Source organism: Malurus melanocephalus, unplaced genomic scaffold, assembly GCF_030028575.1.
Source record: "Malurus melanocephalus ecotype Western Australia unplaced genomic scaffold, MMel_1.1 scaffold_5, whole genome shotgun sequence".
In the NCBI taxonomy this organism is placed as follows: Eukaryota; Metazoa; Chordata; class Aves; order Passeriformes; family Maluridae; genus Malurus; species Malurus melanocephalus.
This window is the reverse complement of record NW_026623237.1, coordinates 684,183-709,106: the sequence shown is the minus strand read 5'-3', so window position 1 is coordinate 709,106 and position 24,924 is coordinate 684,183. Positions and strand designations below refer to the sequence as shown.

General features: G+C 41.4%; 2 protein-coding genes across 3 annotated transcripts in view; both read left to right on the top strand.

Annotated features, from left to right (window-relative positions):
• Window positions 1-912: 912 nt before the first annotated feature.
• Window positions 913-15,604, top strand: LOC130575978 (plasminogen-like). 2 transcript variants are annotated; one of them, XM_057370296.1, is made up of 12 exons: window positions 913-1,025; window positions 3,679-3,814; window positions 4,437-4,543; window positions 5,670-5,784; window positions 6,596-6,759; window positions 7,341-7,470; window positions 7,593-7,711; window positions 9,183-9,345; window positions 10,163-10,293; window positions 11,123-11,282; window positions 12,753-12,920; window positions 15,002-15,604. In XM_057370296.1, the coding sequence occupies exons 1-12, from the start codon at window positions 977-979 to the stop codon at window positions 15,003-15,005; spliced, it is 1,446 nt and encodes a 481-aa protein (XP_057226279.1). In that variant the 5' UTR covers window positions 913-976; the 3' UTR covers window positions 15,006-15,604. The 2 variants fall into 2 exon arrangements, with proteins under 2 accessions (XP_057226279.1, XP_057226271.1); XM_057370288.1 differs by lacking the exon at window positions 15,002-15,604 and adding an exon at window positions 13,196-13,484.
• Window positions 15,605-19,961: 4,357 nt separating this feature from the next.
• LOC130575999 (epoxide hydrolase 1-like) overlaps window positions 19,962-24,924 on the top strand; it is a 9,395-nt gene continuing 4,432 nt past the window's right edge. The window contains 8 exon segments of the mRNA XM_057370321.1: window positions 19,962-19,997; window positions 19,999-20,025; window positions 20,027-20,121; window positions 21,469-21,492; window positions 22,352-22,565; window positions 23,292-23,472; window positions 24,200-24,430; window positions 24,810-24,924. The exon segment at window positions 24,810-24,924 is cut by the window's right edge and continues 2 nt beyond it. Coding sequence (XP_057226304.1) covers window positions 19,977-19,997; window positions 19,999-20,025; window positions 20,027-20,121; window positions 21,469-21,492; window positions 22,352-22,565; window positions 23,292-23,472; window positions 24,200-24,430; window positions 24,810-24,924 — 908 coding nt within the window. The 5' untranslated portion in view covers window positions 19,962-19,976.

Sequence of the window (24,924 nt, the reverse complement as noted above, 5' to 3'; positions counted from 1 at the left end):
AGGCACACAGACATGACTCACCACAAAACAGTTATCAAGACCAGACACTTGTTTTCCTACTGGTGCTGCTCCCACCTGTTCTGACTACAGGTTACACACTGGCTGCCCACTGAGAGCCCTCACAGCTGGGGCAAAAAGGCCACTTCCCCACTGCCATGTCAGCAGTCCAGTGTGTATTTCCCCCTGTGCCCTGGAGGCATTTTGACCACTGCCTTCATCTCAAGTGGTTCTCTGGTCATCAATGCTCAGAAGGATGTGGCTGTTTCTTTGACACAGCCTTTCCAGACCACCATTCTCCTAGCACAGAGGGGAACATGCAGGACTCCCACTTTCCTCCCAKCTTGCTCTCATCTGTTCTCCCAATCCCAGCTAAAGGCTACACTGACTGGCCAGGCAAACCATTTGAAACTCATGAAGACACTATGGCTGGGAATGCCTGGCTTGCCTTAGCTGAGTCAGAGTCTGTTTTGGGGGACTTTGTCTTACACAAAAGCATAAATCAGAAGCAGTTTCCATCTAAAGCAGTGCAAGTCTGTGACTGAAAATACTACTGGGACCTCAAGCTGAATATCCAGGACTATAAAGAATTAGATGTGTGGATTGTGTCTTGTTCCCATACTTTCCACCACTACAATCCTCATCTTTACCTTAGCAAAGTGATGCCAAACAATCTGAGGGGGGGAAATAAAAACCAAAAAAAAAATAAACCACACCCCAAAAAAAACCATGTCCCACAAAAGAAGAAAGTGCCTTCACATTTCCCAGTATCCAGCAGAAATCATTGAGCCTGATTTGGTAATCTGTCCAATTCAAGGTTGTTTTGACTGCCACACCATGGCAAGGGAAGCACAGCATGGGAGAATTATTAACTTAATCCTCCTGCCTTGTTTGTTTGATGCTGCCTCACTCCAGTGCAAGTCAATAAAACTTCGTGCACCAATACACACAACTTCCAACATGCATCAGCTGGGCCAAAATGGGGATTAGCAAAGCTACCACTCTCTTTCTGTTCTTGCTCAGCTCAGGTAAGAGTCCTTTGCCTTCTGCTTGCTGAGGTGAGACTGGGGCAAATTGCTTGTGAGTTCCATGTGGTGAAGGTGGGTCCCTAAATCAATGTGTCATCCATTTCCTGGGCAATGGATTTGGGCCTTGTTGGTCAGGAGTGGCAGTTGAATAAAGCGAGAGCTGTGGTTGCACCAGGGTTGTTTTGATTAGTGACACCAGAAGAGYGGCAGCTTTGGTGTCTGCATGGGCAATTAATGGTTCCTGGCAAAGATTTCCCATGTCCAGAGACAGGGGCACCCTTGGGAGGCAGCTTGGCAAAGGCTTGTACAAAATCCATAGCAGTCAGTGAGAAGTTATCTTTAAAATTAGAGACAGGCTTTGGAACAAATGCTAAAGGTATAGCTGTCTTTACTGTCAAGCATTGTTAACAGAAATGCTGACAACTGGCAACAGAAATGTGTTGTCAAACACTTAYAATAAAATGTTCTCCCCTGTTTTCTTGAGAGCAATAGGTAGAAATTTACTCTTCAGTAAACCAGATCACCTTTACCAGGTCCAGAATTCTTTTTTACAACTCCAAAAAATTATAGGCTTTTCCCTAATGGCAATATATGAATTTCAAGCTTATCTACAAATTCTGTAAATAAATATTCCATCTGTAGTATGCATTTCAATCAGATTTCAATCAGACGCCATTGTCTCTTGTACTTTGAAATTGTATTATAATTGCATGGCACTTAAATGACTTTTTAATAGTACTGTGATATACATATCAGTACAGTTTTTATGAGTTTTTAATAGTTCAGACCCTGAAAGTCAGAATATCAGGGACGTATCATTGTATGATTGTGCCAGTTTATAAAAGACAACTGATAAAGAGGTGGTGTTACTAGTTCATTGTTATCAGCTCTAGCTGACTTGCTTGAAAGTGATGGTCCAAAACTGCCTTAAAAAAATTTTTATGTATTTGGGATTAGCACTGGTCAAATCTTGAGAGATGCATATATAAATTAAGAAAATCATTTGTTTACATATATTTGAATATAATTGAATCATTTGAATTTSATTATCAAGTGCAATATCTGGGCTTATAAATATTTAAGTCAGACTAATACATTCCTTGATGCATTTTAAATATATTATATTGCTTTCTTAAGTTTACACTTTGAATGTTTTTCATGCAACCAGAATCACCTTTTCTTTTCTATTAACTAAGATTCTGCCAATCTGTGTTGGCTTTTAGCTTATGCATGTCATCCAAAATCCCATGTATTCATTTTTAAACAAACTGTAACAAACACCTTTTTAATTTTTTTCTTATAGTCACTGAAAAGGAATAGTATCCAAAGTAGAGCTCTTTGAAAAAACACAGAGTTTTAAGATGAGTCAATCAAGTTTAGAAAYGAGTATTTTCCTGTTCTAGTCTCCTGGAAGAGAGGCCTCAATTAACTTATGAAAAAGCTCAGGAGAGGAAGCACTTGTTTACTGAATCCATCARGAGAAACTAGTAGGCTAAGCTAATGGTGCTCCACATAGTACTACCATAACAGCAGGATTAGATATGGGAAGCCCAGGTGTCAGGGATTTCTCAAGACACACAGGGTTTACAGCATTGAGCCAACTCTGCAAAGAGACACAGAAAATACCCTCAGGCAATCAATCATGAATGACCCATATGTTGTGGGAATTAATAACACTGGAGTGATGCTACAGTAAATTCAGCCTAATGTGAGTGCATAAATGAAAGATTCACAACATTACCTGTGAGAATGCAGTACAAAATTATGAACTTCCTGCATCAGTCAATAATAATCAAGACTGAAAAAATGAAATAATTAAACCGCATCATTTGTGCAACCTTGTAAACTCATGCTGGAGATGGAAATAAACTGTTGTAGAAATTTGGAACTGAAACATAGAATCTTTATAGACATGAAAATAAAAGAAGTCAATTAGATGGCAAACTCCATTGTAGGCAACAGTATTTTAGAAGTGTGTTAAATGTATTAAAGGTACATTGTATAAATCCTATGTATATGTAGCTTTCAAATAACAATACTAATTGAAACACTAATTTAAAATCTTGCATAAATTTGTTGCGACAGAGATGTAGCTTGAAAATTTCATTAYTGAGTCCGCTTAACCCATTGCAATTAAACAATGGTGGCCATTGTAAAAGGCTACATAGTAACTTTATGATTGAGGWTTCTTGCACTAGGACAGGACATCTTGTGACAAACAACTAGGCTCTGACCAATTAAACTGTAGAGATTGCACAATCTACATGACAGGTCATAATCTCTCATCCACCTAATAATTCATGCTTCTTCGAAACTTTGATGTAGGTATCACTTCCCTTTCTATGATTGGTGTTGATATCACTTAGTCCCTCTCTCTGTTCCCCCTTCCTTTTTTGCTTTTAGTTTCAAACTCATGCATAACTCTAGTCAGAACTGTCTCTACATCTTTCTTTTGCTGCTTTTTTCCCATTCAGCTGTGATTGTGTAAGGAAACAGAAATTACCTCAGAGTGTATAATCTTTTATCAGAATGACACAAAATAAATTGTGTCTTCACCTGTCCGAGATACACAGAAAATGGGACTCAAATCCACAGATCTCCTTACCTGCAGAATTCTCATTTGTAATGTCTGGTTCCTTTCCTTCCCTTCTAGTGAAAGGAGACATACTGGATGACTATTTAAGAACAGATGGTGTTTGGATTCTTACTCRAAATAAACAGTTTTACAAGACAAATAATGAAAAAGAATGTGCGCAGAAATGTGAAGCAGAAAGAAATTTTACCTGCAGGTAATTTCTGTAGAATCTTAAAACCTTGTCATTATGGGTGTCTGTGCATCAATGATATGCTCCTACTCAGAGACAATATCGCCATTCCGCGGCAGCTCTGCCTACAGGAGTGTCTCCCTGTGCCTTTAGCTTATGACTTATCTCGAACCCATAAATTACCACAAGATCAAGTAAAAGGTGAATTTACAATGTACTACTCATTTAATAGTAAATGTTCACATTTCCTTTCTTATCCAACAGATCTTATCTTACATGGAAAACTTGCTTGAACCTCTTTAGCTGGATGCTGTCTTGTTTTCTAAAAGTAGAGTGCAAGTTTTCTAATCCACTGTAGGGACAGACACTAACCTGATCAGCTAGGATTCTGTTGATGAAGTGCTGCCAATGTAGCTTCAGTTCTCCACACAATAACTTAAGTGAGTCACTTGAGAGTAGTAGATAACATTAACCTCTTAGKGTCTAAAACATCTAAGTGTAGTATCTGAAAGATAAAAATGAATACCTACCAGACAGCACTACCGAATTAATAATTTATAGAAAAATAATTATTAGTTGAATAATCTGAATTGAATTTAAAATATTGCTTCCTRTGTCAATATTGCTTCCTTCTCAATTTCAACAGGGCTTTCCTATTCACCAGGAAAAAGCTGCAGTGTTTAACACTGGCTGAAAATGCTAAGATGACGGTGATGTTCTCCAGCCCAGATGCAGTTCTTTATGAGAAGCAAAGTATGTGTACAGTAAGATGCTACATATTTCCTCACAAAGCCTATTCTAATGGCATTCTTCTGCTCTCTGCTGCAGTGCTGCAGCAAATTCCTGTATAGGGCAGAAAACTAATAAAGAATTGGGGGCCAAACAGGAAGAAGCCGAGTTACTAAAAATGCTGTTCAAGAAGGATCAAATACCAAGGCCTAGATCCATGGTGGTCTCCATGTTCCATCTGAACTGGRAATTCCCTTGTCTTCCTTCCAGACCATTATACAGTCTTCACCTCCTCTCCCCTTGTATCAGATATGTCCAGATTTATTATGCAGACAGGCTAAAATAATTTACAAGGAACCTGGCAACATCAGAAAGTCCATGGCTATTGAGCAGAGATGGACATGCTGGGACCTGAGTCTTAGTGTTGAAGCAGCAGTGACTGAACTTTTGGTCCCTCCAGAAGTACACTGACAAACGAGGTGGCAGCTTCCTTTTAGCAAGACACACAGCACAGACATTTTTAGCCCCAGCCACATTGTGATGGCAGCAACTATTGCAAGGTTCAGTTTTTCCTGTCAAATTGGTCTCTCTCCTGTCCTTGCTCTGTTTTGAAGTTCAGGGAGATTCTTCTTGTGCCAATAAGTGAACCATCAACATGATTTGCATTCTCCCTGCCTTGGAATCCCATTAGAAAAATACCTGGGAGAGTCTGAGGCTAAGATGAATCAGAGGTTTGGGGGCCACTTATTGGACAGGGGTATTTTTTCACCTACTCTGCAAACGTGTTTATGAACAATGCTTTTCAAACCATCTCCAGCTGCTGGTGAAAGATGTTCCTATTTATCCCAGTATAATGATAATATAAGCCTGCATTTTTTCCATATCATAAGCAATGGTAACTTGTTCTCTTGTTTTTATTAGCTTTATAACAATGCTTGAGAAATTACTCTCTTTAAATGCCTAGAAGTTGCAACTAATTTCTTTTAAAATACATTATAGAATAATATGTTTGCACATACAAGAAGTTCAAAACATGAGTCAAACACGTTTCATCATGTACAGATGAGCTTCAGTTTTATGTGCAGATTTTCAGTTCCCAGAAATTAAATGCTCTAACACCATTGAATTMACAAATTTGATTCCATTTCAGTTTACCTTCTACAGTGTAAAAGAGGGATTGGGACAGACTACAGAGGAACAGAAGCCAAGACTTGGAGGGATATTCCTTGCCAAAAGTGGGCAGAGAAAGTACCGCACAAACCAAAGTATGTCCTAATTTATATCTCTTTATGTTCTGAATGTCTTCCAAGCTTCCTAATCTTTGTATGTATAAAGAGACTTATAGTGCAAGTTATCAAAGCCTGTTGTTCAGGTGACTTTTTAAGGCAGCTTTGTTACTTTTGACTCCACTTCCAGAGAAGTGCAATGATCTGGATAAGGAAAGGATGCATCGTCAGCTAGAGAAGTTGTTTCTAAATACGAGGTGTCTTACACAAATGAAATGCTCCTTCTCTCAATACGATGAAGATTTTGCTATTGTTTCCTCTGATCCATGTTGGAGTTTTATTTTAAAAAAACTTCTTATTCTAATGAAACTTGGATACACTTGCTCATATAGTTTGAAAGTAAACTAGTCTTCTGTGGGAAGATTACTGAAAGAAGAAGCCTAGTGTCACTTTCTTCAGATCTCTGTGACCTAGTTGTGTTGATAAACAGTCTCTAGAAATACACAACTTTTACAGTAGCAAACACATGGCAGAGACACAGGTTGTAGTGTGCTGATTAGATCAGCTGGATGCATGTATTAAAGATAAAAATTGTCCTTTGAGACTGTCATCATCCTCAYAGGCTGTAAACTCACTCCTTACTGGCAGCTGGGACCTAGGGAGAAAGGTACTAATAATGGTAGTTATGGAATGTTTTTTCAGTTTTCATTTATGGCTTACAATGGGGMATCTGTTTCTCTCCATTTTTACTGTGAATGAATAAAATTCACAGCTAGCTGAGCAAGTTGGATACTTCCCTTCTGCTCCACTAAAGTACAGGAATTAAAATAGAATTTTGATACTATTACAGTTACACACCTGAAAAATACCCCAATGCAGGGTTGGAGGAAAACTACTGCAGAAATCCTGATGAGGATGAAAGAGGACCCTGGTGTTACACAACAGATCCTGCTATTAGATTTGATTACTGTAAYATCCCAGAGTGTGAGGACCAGGTCACGCACACTGAAGAAGGTATGTTCACTTTTCAGAGAAGGGATGTTCAAATAGGTAATATTATTCCTGATASTTTTTCATGCTTTATTTTTACAGTTTGTTTTCAAATTAGAATTTAAATCAAGCTGAAATTAAGAAGCTCTTAACACAGACATTGTTTTCCTAATTGGCTTGAGTTATCAAAGTTATTTTGTAAATATGGAAGAACTAACATTTTTTAATCATTTGCTGATATTGTTTGCTTTATCTGCATCTGTCTTGTTASTTTTGACTATTGGCAAAGAACTCCAATGACCTGGATAAGGAATATGTTGCTCTTTACCTCAGTAATTTATTTAATGTTAACAAGAGTAAAGATTGACCCAAGTACTGTGCTACACACTGAACTCCCATTTCTAACAGTACATACAGATACATGACAAATTCCTCCCTCCAAACAAAACATATTCCTAAAGAATTATTAATTTGGCCAGGCTGCAATGCATGGTCTTCTGGATTCCTTTCATTGTTAGCCGGAGCAAACCCCACTTTTCTTTTCAGCATAGTCTGAAACCCCAAACAGGCTGGTGMGTTCCTTGCTTTGCTTTCATTCTGCCTAGGACCTACGGGGGAGTGCATGCAGTGTAATGGTGAGGACTACCATGGAGAAGTTGCAAGAACAGAGTCTGGACTTGAGTGCCAGCGCTGGGATGCCCAAGAGCCTCACATGCATGGATTTACCCAGAGACAGTGAGTGATGCTCAGCATGGAATTCATTCCCACAGAGCCTGGGAGACCCTGCCTGCAGACAGCTTCCTTGCTACATCTGCCATAGCTGGTTCACGAGTTTCTCTTTCATTCTCAATGTGCAGCTATCCAGGGAAGGATCTGAAGATGAATTATTGCCGCAATCCTGATGGTGAACTTCGGCCCTGGTGTTTCACTACCAACCCAAATAAACGCTGGGAATATTGCAACATTCCTCGTTGCTGTGAGTCTGATTTCCTGACATCACTCTAGAGGGTAGCTCTTCTCATTAAAATTACGCAGGGAGGGGAAAGACAAGAAACTACAACTCTGAGTAACCTAAAGTTACCTCTGTGAAGCAGGAAAAGTACACATTAATAAGCAGAATCACTTATTAAATTTCTGTTATGTAAAACCATGTACGGTCAGTRAGGATGCAGGTGCCACAAAGTGCACTAAGACCAAAGATGTTATGGGAAACCATAATTTGCCTTTAACCACTTTGCTTTTCAACTTAGCTGGGARGCAGGACATTCAGGTTAAATCAGTAGCTCCCTGCTGATGTGCTCACTCACAGAAATCATCTGAACTGCCATATGGCCATATCGTGATATTTTACCTGGCTCTGATCAGCACAGCCAGCACTGCCTTTTTCTGAGCAAGGGATGAATCCTGAGAAACAAGTTCAGGCCTCCAGAGAAAAACCTGATTTATCRATGAGCTAGCTTAAGCTGAGCACACTAAATCTGGCTATTTCCAAGGCAGTGAATTAAGAGATAACMTTGCCAATTGTAGAAGTGKATAGCAGTCAGAGAAAAAAAAAWTTAAAAGTTTATTTTTTCTCTCTAGAGCTTGCTTTCTTATGCATCTGCACTTACCAGCACTCCAAGCAGTGGTGCATGTTTGCTAGATGTAGTTCTCTTCAGCATGCTTAATTACAGATGGCAGAATAACTATTTATAGGCTTCTGTATGATAAATAGTGACAGTTGCCATAGTATTCCCATCGTATCTTTAAAACATAAAGTTTAAGGAACATACCACCTATTAGGGTCACACCCATTTCTTTGGGAAATTCTGTATATTATAGGTATGTGCTGCAAATACATTTTCCATTTGCCCTCTGCAGGTTCTATGCATCTGATCATTAATTTTCTTTGCTGTTCTCCACATGGCAGACCACTTCACTTTCTTTCTTTTCTTCACTGATCCTTCTGCCCCTCTTTCCCAATACACAGACTCCAGAGGCTCATCTCYGAAGGCTGCTTTGCTTTCTCTCACAATTTCTTCTTGGCTCTCTCTGCCCTTCCACACTCCCTGTGTGTATTATATTACTGTTCTCCCTCCATTTCACTTTTTTTTTTTACAAGACTGTACAGGATTACTTACTGCCTTTCCTGTTCTGCTCTCGGGGGACTGCAGGCACGGGGTCTGGCTCAACCCAGCGAAGTTATTTACTGGCTGCTGTAAAAGGGCAGACATAGGACATCCGTCTGGCAGTCTGGAAGTTCATAAAAATGTGCTCTTTGATTTTGACATGGCTTTTAACCAATGTGAACTCTGCTAAAAGAAAAAAAAAATGCATCTTCAACATTACAGAAACCAAGGGGTTTATATATTTCTTAAAGCACCAGTTATCAGCAATTTTCTCTGATCTCCTTCCCTCCCCTTCTCTCCCCTCCCTCTCCTTATCTTTTTATTCTTTTCCTGTTACAGCTACAAGCCCACCAGTCTCTGGCCTAGGCTCCCAGTGTCTTTCGGGGAAAGGAGAAGACTATCGAGGAAGAATAACCACCACTGAATCGGGAAAAACCTGCCAACACTGGAACACACAGTCTCCACACAAACATGGCTGGATTCCTGACAGATACCCCTGCAAGTATGCTGAGCCTCATCATTATAATAATCACCAAAGAACACAGTTATTCCCTATCAACCYAGATGCAGAGGCAAGAGGAGCACAGGTTTTCCTCATTTATGTTGTTAGGTCGTATTCTGTTTGCCAGCGCTCATTTTTTTCTGCCACCCTGTTTTTTCGCATGAATTTTTCTCACATGTCTCCTCCACATCCCACTGCAGAGCTATAAGTAGTTTACTACTTTTCTGTTCCAAAGCCCTTGGTTGTGTTTTGGCACATTTTCAATGCATGACTCTCCTGAAGAGTGATGCTCCAAGGACAGCATGCTCCTTGAGCTCCAAGGTCAGAGGAGTTGTGTTTCTAGAGCATGAACATGCAGAAATAACTGGAACTGACCAGACCAACAGCTCTACAGTTTGATCCTGCAAGTTTTCCCAGCCATGTRAAACCCTGTCCATTATCACAGGGCAGAGAGCAGCATGCACCAGTGCTCCTACACACACACTTACAGGCTGTCACATCCAGCCTTGCCTGGTTCTTACTGTAATCTTAGATACGTTTCTGTTTGGAAATCTCCTGCATCTTGCTCTCAACAACAAGAGCAGAAAGTGTGAGCATTTGAAAAGTTCTTCCTACATCTTCAGCATTTAKACTGTAAAGTCAAAGACCATTAATTAGTCCCAAAGCAGTGATGCATGGACTAATCAATCTCCAAAAAAACCATAAATATAAGCACTGAGTTGAATTCTGCATGCAGTAGTTGTTAATAGCCAAGSACACAACTCTTCTGGATTTCCATGAGTGATTTTAAGCCAGTTCTCCTGTTTCTTGTTTWAAGGGGCTTAGAGGAAAACTACTGTAGAAACCCTGATGGAGAAAAGAAACCTTGGTGCTACACCACTGACAGCAGCATGAGATGGGAATACTGCACAATTCCTCYTTGTGAAGTGACAGAACAAGGGATTGCTGGTATGAATAGTGGAATGTATTTGAGATAAGAATTTTAAAACAGTGGAAGTTTTATTGTTTCTTATTGTAAATGTATTAAAWCCTTTTTTCAGTCACTTTGTCACTGTCAATGTTTGTCTGCCTGGCATGTTGCAAAATCTGACAAATATTGAATTTCAATGGTTAAGGAAATACAGTGAAGGTTGCAAATCACTAGCTGACTCAACAGAAGAAATACAGGGTCAAGAATTTTTTTTAAATATTCCTTTTTTCCCAAAGGGACACCAATTATAGCAAGTTCATTGAAAAATGAAAAGCAAGTTTAAAGAGATGAAAAATTGCTGAATAAGATGAACTCCCATTTTTGGAAATCAGCAAGAGAGGACAAGAGCTTCCAAAGTAATAAAAATTATAATGAAACATTCATTCATTTAAGCATAAAAAATAACAACAAAGTCTTAGCACAATCAAAATGATAATAGAGAGATTGAAGTTTAACATAATGTTTGTTTGATAAATTGACCATGGGAAAAATTATCAGTATCTAATCTTTGAGGATTTTTTATGAGAACTTTCTTATCTTTAATTCTAACATGTTCACAAATGCCAAAATGAAACTGACTGGTGAACCCTTCACTGAACAAYATCTAACAGAAATTGTTAAAACTGAAAGTTTTCTCAATATCTTTGGAAATTCCCTTCTGCTGCAGGTGTGATGATTTTCGCTARATGCTGTCTGCATAAATGAGTCATTCATTCTTGTCATCCTGTGTTTTTGGAYTTTCTTGTGTCTGCTCAGTAAAAACATAAAATTATGATGCCAAAGACCAGTTTGTGTTGTTCACCRCAGATGTGCCTGTACAAGTTCCCCTGACAGAGGAGTGCTACCGAGGCAAAGGTCAAAGTTATCGAGGCACAATGTCTGTCACTGCATCGGGAAAGACGTGCCAGGCCTGGAACTCCATGTTCCCACACAGGCATATAAAAACCCCGGACAGATTCCCAGACGCGTATGTTTATCTCACCTTTTCCCACTTTCTCTGTCAATAACTATTGCTGGTTTTATTATCTTTGCACATCTATGCTTGAAAACACTGCTAGGGAATATATCTGTAAAAGACAACTTTTCTAAGATACAGAAATGTTTTCTGTTAGTCTTATTTGTAAGAACTGTGTTTGCTTGTTATCTAAATTCTGAGTAAAATACAGCTGTATCACTTCCCCTTAAATCCAATCTTCTGTAACCAACACCAGGAGGCTGGTATCCAGAGACTGGGTATCTGCTGAAATCTATGTTTTGTTTAYGAATTTCAGACTTTTGTTGTGGCCTTTCTAATGATTTAATCTGAAAAGGATACAGCTTTTATGATGCAAAACACACAGTCAGATATGTCATGCTTAGAAATACCACCTAAGTGCTCTTTGTAGCTGGAAAGGGGCACTCTGAATTGCATACACTGAAATTTTCCCTTGATTTATCTTCTTCCAGCTAACAGAAGTRGACTAGAAATGACTAGACCAGTGATAAGCTAACTAATGTGCCAGWTTTTAGTAAGGATAGGAAAGCAGCAGGACTACAATTGTGAGGAAATCCATCACGCTTGGTGGATTATAAGSAGGAAGGTCGATGCTTTCTAATTTTTTGCCTTTTTTACGGTATCACACTAAATAATTTGAAATTTTCAGTTATATTTTGGCATTAAAAAACTGGAACACCATCAGAGGTGGGATATCCTTCAAAACATTTTTAAAAATTAGAACTGAGCTGTAAAAATGTGGAAYTCATGTGTTCTGTCATATTTAGAGAAAAAGCATTTCAGTTCTTTTGTATTCTGTGACTGTGCTGTGATTCAGGATGGGGAAATACTGTGACTCTGCTAATTATCGAAGAGAGAAATTCTACTCCCCCGTGCCCCAGCAAGCACAGACATGGGAGTGCTCTCACTGAATTCAGTAGCAATGAGGGTTTGGGAGTGTAAGAGGAGATCAATTCCATAAGCATTTATTTTCCATTTTTTGAATATAAGAACCCTTGGACAGTTAACAAAAATTTTTGGAAAAGTCTAAGTGCTCACCAATAGTATGAATCTTCCTGCATATTTATTATTAATCCACACATTCTTACAATTGTGTATGCTTATACATACACTTTTAGAAATTAAAAGAATTGCCATATGGGGCAATTATTTAAGTACTCAGAACATTGAAATATTAGAGTCAGGGTATAAGACAGTAGTTGAATTATGTTTCCATATGCATAAATATATTCAATACTCCAATGTGCATATGAAATATAACCCTTCATTAGTATCACAGCCAGAAATGTGTTTGCTAGTAATAGGATATCTGGCCATAAGTAAAACCAATAATAAATGTATTTATCTGTACATAGTAGATGTACATAGTACATTCTTYTGTCAAGATATTCCTATGCTTACTTTCAGACTTATGCAGCATCATTACTGATTTTATTTGTGCAGGGATTTGAGGGACAACTACTGTAGAAACCCAGATGGTGACAGCAGCCCATGGTGTTTCACCACCGACCCCAACACGTTATGGGAGTACTGCAATCTCAAGCGGTGTGACAATCATACACAAGAGCCTGCACTAAACGACTCCCCTGCAACGATGGAACAAAACATTGGGTAACAGCCACCACCTCCTGYAGAATCCATGGTTGAAGGAAATAGCAATCTATCAAAATTATTCTTGAWTGTCATGGTTTAACCACAGCCAGAAACTAAGCCAGAACCRCACAGCTGCTCACTCATTCCCCATCCCCTCTTTGGTGGGGAGGAGAATTTTAAAAAAGAGATTCTTGAGATAAGAATGGCTTAATAAGAATGGTTTAATAACTAAGAGTATATTTATTATACATCATTTAAATGATGTATAATAACTGTTGGGTTTAATCTCACAGTTTGGCAAAGGTTCAAGCTGCAGGTCAAGTGATCAAGGAACAGCTTCTATGATTGACAGAGACCCTGCCTTGTGTGTCAAGCTGTGATTGGTTAAGCAGAGCCCGTGGACACCGCCTAACCAGAGATGTAATTGGATAAGAAAGTTCATGGACAGCAACCCTGCAGAGCAAACAGCCAATGAGTTCTTAGCCCAGGAAAATTAAAGTATAAAAAGGCRCAGCTTTTTGAAAATAAAGGATTTTCTTTGAACCAGCTAAAAAACAGTCCGTGTCCTCTGTTCCCCCATTGTCACAAATAACTATAATAAAAATAGCGGCAATAATAATAATTGTAATGAAAACTTGAGAGAGGGATAAAATCTAAGGAACACAAGTGGTGCACAATACAATTGCTGACCAATGCCCAGCCTGTCCCTGAGCAGCATAATGGTTCCCTTCAGTGTGTGTAATAAGTGTGTTGTTCTATGGGATGGAATATCCCTGTGACCAGCTGTCCTGGTCACTTTCTTTGCACCTCCTAATGGCTGAGAATGAAAAACTGAAAAGTCCTTGAGTTAGAGTAAGCACAATGTTGCAACAACCAAAATATCAGTGTATTATCAACATKATTCTCATACTAAACCTAAAACACAGCACTGTATCAGCTACTAAGAAGAAGATTAACGCTATCTAAGCCAAAACCAGGACATTGACTGGGGCTGCAATATAACAGTTACATCCCTCCTGCAGCACCCAGATCTGTACTGCTGAATTTTGCAGAAAGTGCTCTTTAGTTAGTACATTTCCTGTAGCTTATGTCATTTTACAGTGCATTCTGAAGRACATCTTTTTCATTTAGGTGAATAAGAGAAAATAGACAACACTTCTAGTATTACTCTAGTTCTGTGCTATTGAAATATTTGAATGTTATTATTACAGGAATTTTGCTTGTGCTGCAATTTATGTTTCCAAGAGGGTGCCCTTAGCTTGTATTGTTCACAGACAGCTTTATTTTGCAAAATGAGAGAAATKAGGTTTTGCTCTGTCCTGTTTTGTTACTTCCTTAATTAATAGTCCACATTGCTCAAAGTGGTATGATGTTTCTGAAAGTAWAGTGAAACTTGGCATGGGTTACTTATTTTGCAAAGGAAGGTCGCAGGATTGAACAAAAGAAGCTTTCCTAAACTGAGTTGTGTACTCTTCTTACTTAAGTGCAGTAGAAAAAAGTACCTGTAGCAATGTCCTTGGCAGCAAAAATTGCCCTTTTAGTCTAAAGGGTGAATGAAATATGCTCCTCTCATGGAAGTGCTTACTGATACCAATATAGCAAAAGCATTGAAGATTTTCCAGATATTTGCAGTATGTTACAGATACTGTTTAGCCTAAAGTTCCTTGATATTTTCCCAATTCAGTTACTCTGTACATCCAGAAAGATATCTGTCTTGGCAAACCAAGAGATCACATCACAGGCTATATTTTTAACTTGCTTTCTGCTGTAGACACCAGTTTTCAGGCCCTAAAGATACTTAATCTGGCTTGTTTCTGCTAACCACCAATACACAGAGATTCAGCACCTAACAATAATTTCCTTTTCCTCTTTTTTTCACAGACTGCATTAAGCAGTAATGGTAAAGTTTATCACGCCACAGTAGCAAAAACTGGAAAGGGTAGGACTTGCTCTCGGGAACCACATGGCCACAGATATTTCACTCCTAGGACTCATTCAAGAGCAGGCCTGAATAAAAATACTGATGTCACTGGTGCCATTGAACATTGTCTCCTTTCTCCATGATCCCTCAGTAAACACTTCATATTCATTTCTTACAGATGAGGTTAAGCATACCTGGAAGTCATCACATGGACAATCCAGTCCCTTAACAGTGCTGAAGAGGGAAGGATGCATTTTACCCTACCTAGGATGTTGTTGGTACCTCAAGCACAGAGGCACACCATGGGGTTGATGCTGACAGACAAGCAGCACAAAAGAAATCATATAGYACCTCTCTGATTTCTGCAAACCTCAAATCAATGCCTTTGATGTTTGTCACAATCTAAGTAAGCTTCTGGTAAATCCTCAAAGTTAACCTAACTTGCTCTCACTGACTTCAGGGGGAGATGGATTAGGCCCGCAACAGATGTTTTAGAGCAAAATACTTAGTTACTCATCCTAAGTTAAACTTCTCACGAGGTCCCAAAAAGCAGTAAAGCCAGGGTGACTCTTAGTGGATGAACAAATTGATAGCAATTTTATCATATTTCTTGAATTTCACCTAATGGTTTTGAGATACAGGAAAGAAATAATTTTGTGGTAAGAGGAAATAGAAAGTATTTCACATCCAGTGAAAAAGCAGTTGGGGAAAATAATGCAAAGCTTTAATCTAACTCTTTTTTAAAAGTATGTACTTATAGACTGAATTCTGTGGCTGACATTTGGAGTCTTCATTTTTTTTTTTTTTTGTAATTATTATAAAATTGCAGGAATCCCAGTGGAAATGTAAGTGGTGTTTGGTGCTTTGCAACAGACTGAGGAAAAGAAATGGAAGTACTGTGAAATCCCACACTGCTGTAATTATACTTGAAGACTTTTCTGCCCTCCCTTTCTAGAACTTGTTATGATAGTTACAAAATGTCTGCAATCCAAACACTAAAAAACTGCAGTAGGTGGTAGCYTTAGAATTGAATTTAGGTCTGTATAGAGGTCTGACACAATCAAGCACCAGTTACAATCAGCCTAAGTTTAGACAACCTGGTGCTAAGCATCATCGGTAAGATTTCACAGATGACAATCTCTGCGCTCTTTATCATCACTGAAGCTAAGCACTCGGAGCTGCTAGCTGTATTTGAAGCATCCAGTGAAACTGTGAAGAGAGGTATTCCTTCCCTGGTCTCCTCAAAAACAGAAGAGGGTTTCCTTGATGTTCATGCTAGTCTTTCACCGCTCTTTCTTACAGGACTACTGCTTCAAGAACCTGRTCATGCAATTTTTCTTTAGTTGGGAGCATCAAAAATTATATCCTTTGAAACCTTTTTCATTTTCTACAAACTTAATTTTCATTCTGATCTGGATGTTAAAATRATCTATCCCTAGATATTTTGCTTTCTGTTGGGGTAGGGAGTAAATTTGGTCTGGCATATATTACACAGATTCCCATAATTCTTTTTTTGTTTTGTTGTTTCTTTTTGTGGATAGTAGTAAGTGCACTGAGCAGGCATAGCGTGTGTTGAAAAAATCAGTGAAAGAGATTTTACCCTTTGTGGTGCCTTGGCTGCAATARAGGTTGTCATCCAGTGGGAATACATTTCAGCACAGCTAGTAATCATCTCAKTTGCTTTGCTCTTTTCTTTCTTTTCTATATTTTGACAGACTAATTTTTAAGTTAAACATTCCAAATATGGTTTTACGACTGGTTTTAAAAATTATTTAATAATTCATAGGAATCTTAAATAAATACCACTACTGGCTGAGTATAAATAGCTCTTGCAAAGCAATAGTCAAGCTGACCAATTGCTATTGTCTGTCAGAGTTCATGTGTTCTACCTGTGTCAGTCAACCATGTTGCTTGCAGCAGCAGCTGAAAAGCTCTTATTCCACCCCTGTTACACCTGGACACTTAAATCCAGGTGTTAAACTGAAGGTTCCTTTACTATAGTTGGTGAGAAGAGAAATCTGTTGCCAGCTCCACACTTTTAAAGTTGTGCCAYCCATGGTGATGAGGACTTCTGCTACAGTGCCCAGCTGACATTAGGGTTGGGGCTAGGGTTAGGGTTGAGAGTAAAAGAGCCTACAGCCCAAGGGATAATGAGTTGGAAAAGCCATGCCAAGACAATCACGACAGGGCTTCAACATTGATGCTCTTACATCTTCTAATCTGGACTACCCATGGTGATGGGGACCTCAGTCTGAGCATCAAGCTGCAGCTAAGGTGGTTGAGTGAATAAAAGAGCCTCCAACTGCAGGAACACTGGGGCTAGAAAAAAAAACATTGCAATGGCATCATGGCAGAGCACAGAGATTGCTCACTCTACGCTCTTTTCATCCAGTCTTGTGTTACACTATGTGCACTGACATATATGGAGTTAAACTGAGGTTCTTTTTCTCCTATTGGCACAAAGACATATTCCAACCAGATTTTCTTCGCAGGTCACAAATACACAAAAGTTTACTGGCAAAAACACAGGAAACTAAGAAACTTTGACGAAATATTAAACACAACACCAAAATCAGTATCAAGCACTTATGCCTTAGCATAAATGTGGCACTAATTTAATATTAATTTAGCATAAATTTAGCCTGTTCAACCCAGAAACCTTTAAACCATAATGTTTTGTTAACTGAAAGCATTCCATGAAGGAGAATTAGAAGAAGAAAGCAAGAGAGAGAAAGGCAAAGACAGAAGAGATACAGGAAAAAAAAAAAAAAGCACATAGCTACCACCTCCTAGGCCCCCGCACAGARCCCCACAGGGTTCAGACAATGGCCACCCCTGGACAGCTCCTTTTAAACCCTTGGTCCCGCCCCTAAGGTGGCACTTCCGGTTATTTGGCCAATCAAAAACCCTGGATGGTTTGATTGACAGCTCAGCCAGGCTGGGGCCCTGTGGGCGGGGCCTGAAGCAAGGCCTGGCCTTTCCCCGCACCGGCATTGGCGTGAGACACTCACCATATCCAGTCCCTGGGACCTCGGTTCTCCTGCTCAGTCTGAGAAAGGAAAGAAGATGAAAGCATGCTGAAATTTCTACAATGGGTAGCTGCTATTCATATATCTAGTTAATATCCCTCTGTGCAGAGCATTCCCCTCAGCACCCCATGAGTCCAAAAATTGCAGGACAGTCGGGCTCTGAGGAGGAGAGTTCATGCAGCCRTCTACCAGCACCCAGAGTCCAGCAGATCGGTCCGTGATTTTTGGAGTGTTTCTGGAGGGCCCACCTTATTTCTGTTAAGTTTAACATTCTCTAACACTAGATAATTTGCACAACTATTTTTGATACTTGAATTTGTAAGCTGGGCTCAAAAATAGCTTGGTGAATGCARTTTAGGCCACCTTGCCTTTTGGAGGCTGTCTCCATAACCTTACAGGTACAGATACCCCCACAAGCCAAACAAATATCACATAAACTCATATAAACATATATGAATATAAACATAGTAATAACTTAAAATATATCAATTACTTATGAAATTTATCTTATCTAGTTTTTAATTATACAGATGAGTATTCTCAGTATTATGAAGTAAAACAAGTTGGATTMGCGAACCGTCCTTTGAGAACTTTTCATTTTTAATTTGTTAAAAACTACTTATCAGTATTATAATTATCAGTATGATGTTAGAGTAGTCCTTAGTGAAAAAGTCAACCCTCTCTTTGACTTACATATTCTTTTCGCATATGAAGCCATACTTGCTATTACAATTCCTACAAGGTCTTTCTGGGATAGCTGACTAATCCAGGAGCAAACAACAGTGTTGGTATACTGGGAACACTGTTCTGGAAGTGCAAACCTTTATAATAGAATATATTAAATAGTTCGTGATTTTGTATTTTATTGCAGCTTCCAATGCTGTTCCTCCCTGTTTTCTTTCCTTACAGCTGACTTTATTTGTGCCCAGACATACACCCAGTCTCTTGGCTGGAGAGGCTATACTAAAACAACAAACTTGCAAAAYGATAAAGCATTTTTTCCTGCAGCAGCAGTTCCACCCCCTGGCCTCTGGTGGAAGGCAAGGCTCAAGATTCACTGCCCCCAGAAGGAGGCAGTGCACAAAAATTATGCAACGTTTCATTGAAAATACCGGGAAGCAGTATTCTGCTCACTTTCCCTCCACCCAATACTACTTAGGCTTTGAACTCTCATTTTCCCAAGCTGTCAAATTTCTATGAAGGAGAAGTCTTTATCCAGGAAGATTTTACCAACCACGAGAAAAATGAAATCTGGGTCCCTGAAATAAAACAAAGCATTGATTTCTATAGAAATCCTTTTCCCTTATGTTTTGGCTACTGCAAGTCATGGGTGCACTGGGAACACAGCCAAGTGATATACAGGTTGCAAGGGACAACTGGAGTTCATCCCAACACCTACTCAGAGCGGGTTCAGATATGCCAGATTGCTCAATGTCTTGTTTCTATCAAATTCAGATACCCCAAAGGATGAAAATCTCATACCCTCTCTGGAGCCCTGCCCCACTGTCTGAACATCTCCATGGAGGAGTAYTTTTTCCTCTTATCTAACCTTCCCTGGCTGCAATTTGTGTCGTTGCCTTTCAGTCTTACACTGCTGCTCCTCTAGGAAGATTCTGGRTCCATTTTTCCTCTGCTTTGCACCAGATAGCTGTAGACAGCAATAAGATCCCACCCTTCACCCTTTCCAGGATGAAGAAGCCTCTCCACCTTCCTCATACCCCACAAGCCCCAGCCCCCAGCAGCTTGGTGGCCCTGCACCTCCAAGGCTGGGCCCACTCCAGTCCTTCTTCTACCAGCAAGGCCAGAAGTGGCCATGGCGATCCAGATGCTGTCTCACCAACGCTGAAGAGAGTGAAGAATCCCTTCCCTCAGGCTGCTGGCTGAAGTTCCCACCCTATGGTTCTGTATGGGCTTTATAACCCATCTGGCCTTTGCTCTAAGGACACGGTGTTGTCCCAGCCTGAGCCCWGGACTTCAGCCCCTGCAGGGTTGCTCTCTGTGCATTTGGCATCCAGTCTGTGCTGGGGCACAGGGCTGCCCCTGCCGCACGCTGGGCTTTGCCTTTGCCTCTGTCGAACTSAATTTGCAGCTGCACATTCAGGCAATAGGTGGCACTGATGGACGATGTCGTTTGCGTTGTCCCCGAAAAAAACGTCACAGCGGAAGAGAAAGGCAGCAGAGGAGAAACTGGGATTGTGTCCTCCTCACTCAGAGCAGCGGCCAGGCAAGGACAAGCAGATATGTGGCAAGAGATCCTTCCAAACGCATGGTGAGCTCTCCTTGGCACGGGGAGGAGCTGGGCTCACTGGGATTGGGGGTGGGAGAAAGCCCCGGGAGGGTCGCCAGGCAATGGGAGAGGGGGAGCAGGCAGCTGAGTTCTCCTGAGCATGAGTGTGGAAGAGGTGTTGATCCACTGAGCCTTGTTTTGTGTCACTCAGAGAGCTGCTTCTGGGACAGGCTGGCTTTGTTAAGCAGTGCAGGGTTTGTGCATCGATAACTGGCTTCATACCTCTGCTCACTGAGCTCCAGGACTTAAGTGCAGGGGCACTTAAATATTCTCACCTGTTGCATAAATTATTTGTTCTTAGGAGCCCTGTCCTTCTGTCTCCAAAAGCCATTTAAGGAAAAAAAAATCACACAAAGCCTGTCTTAGCAATTGTTACCAGATTGCWTGGAGGTTACTGGGATATCCAGCACAGGCACTAGGTTCTGCATTTCAGACAGCAGAGGGGAACAATTCTAGGTAAAAACTAATACCCAGTGGGATTCATTTTTCACAGATTATCAAGTCTTTTTCTTTTTTGGCAGTTGTTATGTTAGTTATTGTTAGTTTATGTTCTCAAAGCACTATAATTATAGCACAAAAAAAAAACTCCCTAATGTAGCTGCATTCCACAAGGCAGAAAAACAAGACATTCTCTTATTCCTCCTACTGTCACTAGCTTTTACATTGTGCATTTTGCACCAGAATCTGCCAGGCTTAAAGGGAACCAGGGARGATACTTCCTTTTTCTAGCAGGCACAGGAGGCCCACAGGAGGCTTGCTATCCAGTCAGGAGTAGCTACAAGTGGCAGTTACAGCAGCTCATTAAACCCTGAACAGGGAAGGGTCCCACAAGGTTCTGCTCGTGCCAGCTCTGCAGCACGATGAGCACCACATGGCTGGCAGCAGAAAAGCCCTGGAGCTGGGAAGTGCCATGCCAAGGCTGTGCACCTATTGCTACACAGCAGACAAAGCAAACGATTTTGTTGGCTGCAGTTACACAGCCGCTCACAGGATGAAGCCCTGCAAGGACACCTAAGCAGCTGTTTACTGCCTTTTGTCTAAATTGTGCTGAAGGAGGGARTATTATGGCAACAAATTATCTCATTAAACACAGCCCAGAAACACTGTCTCTTTGTAGAGAGGCAATGCTTTGTGAGCCCCTCTCCATCCCTGGTATCCAAAGAGTAGGAGAAATAATGGCACATGTTGCCAGGTGGCTAAACAGCTTGTGATCACATGCCTGGGCAATGAGTGATGCTGGCATGGGACATTCTTTGCACCATCCACAAGGGTTGGCATGGGACAACACTATCAGACTGTAAGRATCTTTCTGTTTTTTCCCTTCTGTAGGGAGAGTGCCTTGTCCCGGATCAGGTGAGTGAGAGATGCTCTGTGCTGCAGCCTCCTCTTTGGGTCAGTGCCCTGGTGGGGGCACAGCATCAGCCCTTCCATACTCTGGATGACAACAACAATAGCAAAATCTTCATTCATAATCCCTTTGCAGCCCCCAGACACCTCAACTAATCCCCAAGGGAAGCTGGAGAGGTCAGAGGGATGGGAAACTACACTATATTTAGGACTGCATGTCTGTCAAATCCAGCTCTGGTAACTTAGTTCCCACACCTCAAGTCTGGACCCTGCTGATTAGAACAGAAACAGGGGCACCAGCAGATACTCCTTACTGGAAAGCAATGGGAGAGAGCCAGGATTGCCCTATGAGGGCATTGATTGATTCTGTAGGGCAGCTGTGTGTAAAGCACTGGCAAGAAGAGGATGTCCAGTACATCCAGCAAGCTTCAGCAGTTGAAGACTTTGTGTCTCCTCCCGCTCCTTAGCTTGTTCTGCCCAAGGAGTTTTTATTCCTGGACAAGTCCAGCTGCTACTGTCTCATTCAATCCAGTGCTTCCCTCAAAATAGATTGCCCCATATCCTATTGAACCTTGTCCTCCTGGGCATCCTGGTTCAAAAGAAAAGAGAGAAGGAAGCCTTGTGWTCAGCAAGTCCCGATCAGCAAGGTCTTGAGACCCCTAAGAAGCCTTGGTAGACAGAACSCTGCCCCAAATCTTGCCTGTACTCTTCAAAAATAACAGAAGCACCCAGCCCCTGCTGACTGCCTGGGATTTGTAGGCATTCATGGCTGTTCAGTCCTAATGGATGTGAATACAAGCCCAGCCTAGTCCCTTTGCCTTTGAYACTGCTGTTGTTGAACACAAAGAATGTCATGCTTCCCCAGGTCTTTTGAATATTCCCAGAAGAATGCAATCCTGGTCCCTGCAGCCGCCCTGGGGGTTGGAGGGATACTGCTTTACTGGCTCAGGTCTGGACGCAAGATCAAGACTATTGACATGGGCGATGGGTGGTGGGGCTCAGGCGAAAGACCCCTCAAAGGGAAAGAAGATGAAAGCATCCGTCCCTTCAAGATTGAAACATCTGACAAAGAAATCGAGGTACTCCTGGCTGGGGTGTAAGGAGGGGCAGAAAGCTGTAAGGRGGAGGCACTCCATCACCCACCTCACTGCTTCAAGGTGATGTCTTGGGGGTGACAGCAGGGCACTGCCATGTGCTTCTGTCTCACCACCCTTTCTGAATGGAATTTGAGCTCCAGTCTATTGCAATGGGCCCTAAAGACTTTCTGAGACAACAAATCCTCTGTGCAACCTGGGGCTTCTGCATGAAGACCACGCTTTGAGCAGCAGGCTTTGACAGTGGAACTGTGGGTGGTGGAACTGGGCAGGAGGGTATCGGGACAGCAGTGGCACCAGTAGGGTGGGACTGAGRGGCTTCTGCAGAGGGAAGGGCTGGAAGGCTGAAGAGGGCTGCGGTCTTGARTGAGTTGTAGCTCCTCTGTCCCTCTGCATGCCTAATTATCTGGCCAAGTAGCAGTATGCTCCTAGYGCCAAAAACCCTGAAGTGAGTTAGCAGCAAGCCAAGAGTAGGACTCTGTATTCCTGGGTGCCCCAGGGGAACTTGTAACCTATAGAAAATTGTAGTTCCCATATAAACAATTCAGGAGGTCACACAGARTATAGCACTTCTTCAGGAGGGCTTGTGGTGTCCCAGAGAGCAATACAAAAGCCAGCAGAGCCAGGACAGCCGGTCCATGTCTGTYCTGGCATGTGGCACCTGCCAGCAGCTGGCCAGCCCGGCAAGAAGGGTTCCCTTCCATTCCACAGGATCTGCACCAGCGCCTGGATCGCTTCCGCTTCACACCGCATGTGGAAGGGGCCGCCTTCCACTACGGCTTCAACTCCAGCTACCTGCGGAAGGTGGTGTCCTACTGGAGGAATCAGTTTGACTGGCACAAGCAAGTGCAAGTGCTGAACAAATACCCCCACTTCCACACCAGCATTGAAGGTGAGAGGATCTCCGGTTGAACAGGTCTCACTCGAAAATGCACAATGAGAATGGGAGATGTAAGAAGTGACATTATTTAGGATTACCTATGCATAACAGCGTAGTGATATGAGTGAAATAGCACTAGTGGAAGGTCTGTTACTTGTAACCTTAGAGGATTCAGACTATTAGACAGTGGCAATAAGATAGGTGTGTTTCWAGACTGGCTCTAAATCCATGCTAACTAACGATGAGATGCTCTKCAGTGATTGCCTTTAAGCCACCTTCGAAAATTGCAAAATTTAGTCAGACTCTGAGGCTGAAATACTCCCCATCACCACCCAGTAGTTTAGCCAGGTGAAGTTAGTCAGATTTTAAACAAGTGATCTCTTGATTAGGCTCCTATCATGCWCTTACTTTTTCAGATTTCTCTTTTAATCACTGTAATGTTTCTGCATGTGCATTACCCACATTATGCTATTCATTCAAGTGCAGCTTTGCTTATATTGTAGAGACTGTGAGAGCAATTTCTCAGGAGATGGAAGCTCATCTCCAGTGACCCCAATATCTGGGACTGCGGTCAATATCTCTGTCTTTGTGGAAAAGATGAGACAGGCATCTTCTTGCAGTGGGCTGATTGTGGAACTTCTGCTCCAGATACAATTTTGCCACCCTCCTTCTTCAGAGTCAAGAGCAGAAACTGTRATGATACCAGAACTTTAATTTATCTGTCTTGGATGTGTGGCAGGGATTGATATCCATTTTATYCATGTGAAGCCATCCTATGTTCCTCATGGTCGAGCTGTTCAACCTCTRCTGATGGTCCATGGTTGGCCTGGYTCCTTTTACGAGTTCTACAAGATCATCCCTCTGCTCACGGAGCCAGCCAGCCACGGTCTGACTGAGGGTGATGTGGTGTTTGAGGTCATCTGCCCATCCATCCCAGGCTAYGGCTTCTCAGAAGCCCCTCACCAGAAAGGTAAGCARTGAMAAGGCTCTGTTGGAATTGCAGTTTTTGGAGTAACACCTCAGCCATYCCTGGCTTCCCWRGGTTTCACTGCAGTTTGTGAATGCAGATGCCTGGCTCTTCACTCAGGCCCATGTGAATGAGGCTCTGGGGCTGGCTGTGAAGATTTGGAATGCAATGGTAATTGGAAGTCAAATGCTTTCCACTTCCCCCACKTTCCAGTGAATTTCTTTCATCTTGTGTTCAGTTTCTTTCCAAGCAGYAAGGMAGAGCAGCATTSCACAAAGTGCGTTCCCACAGCCCCRCACTCACATGGCTCTGTCAGGTCACACTCTTTGRCCRGGAGGAGCACTAGGACAAACAGGTCTCCTGTGTTTCTYTTTATCTACAGATTTTGACTCGGTTGCAGCTGCTCGGATATTTCATAAGCTGATGAGCAGACTGGGCTTCAAGGAATATTACATACAGGGAGGAGACTGGGGATCTCACATCACCTCAATCATGGC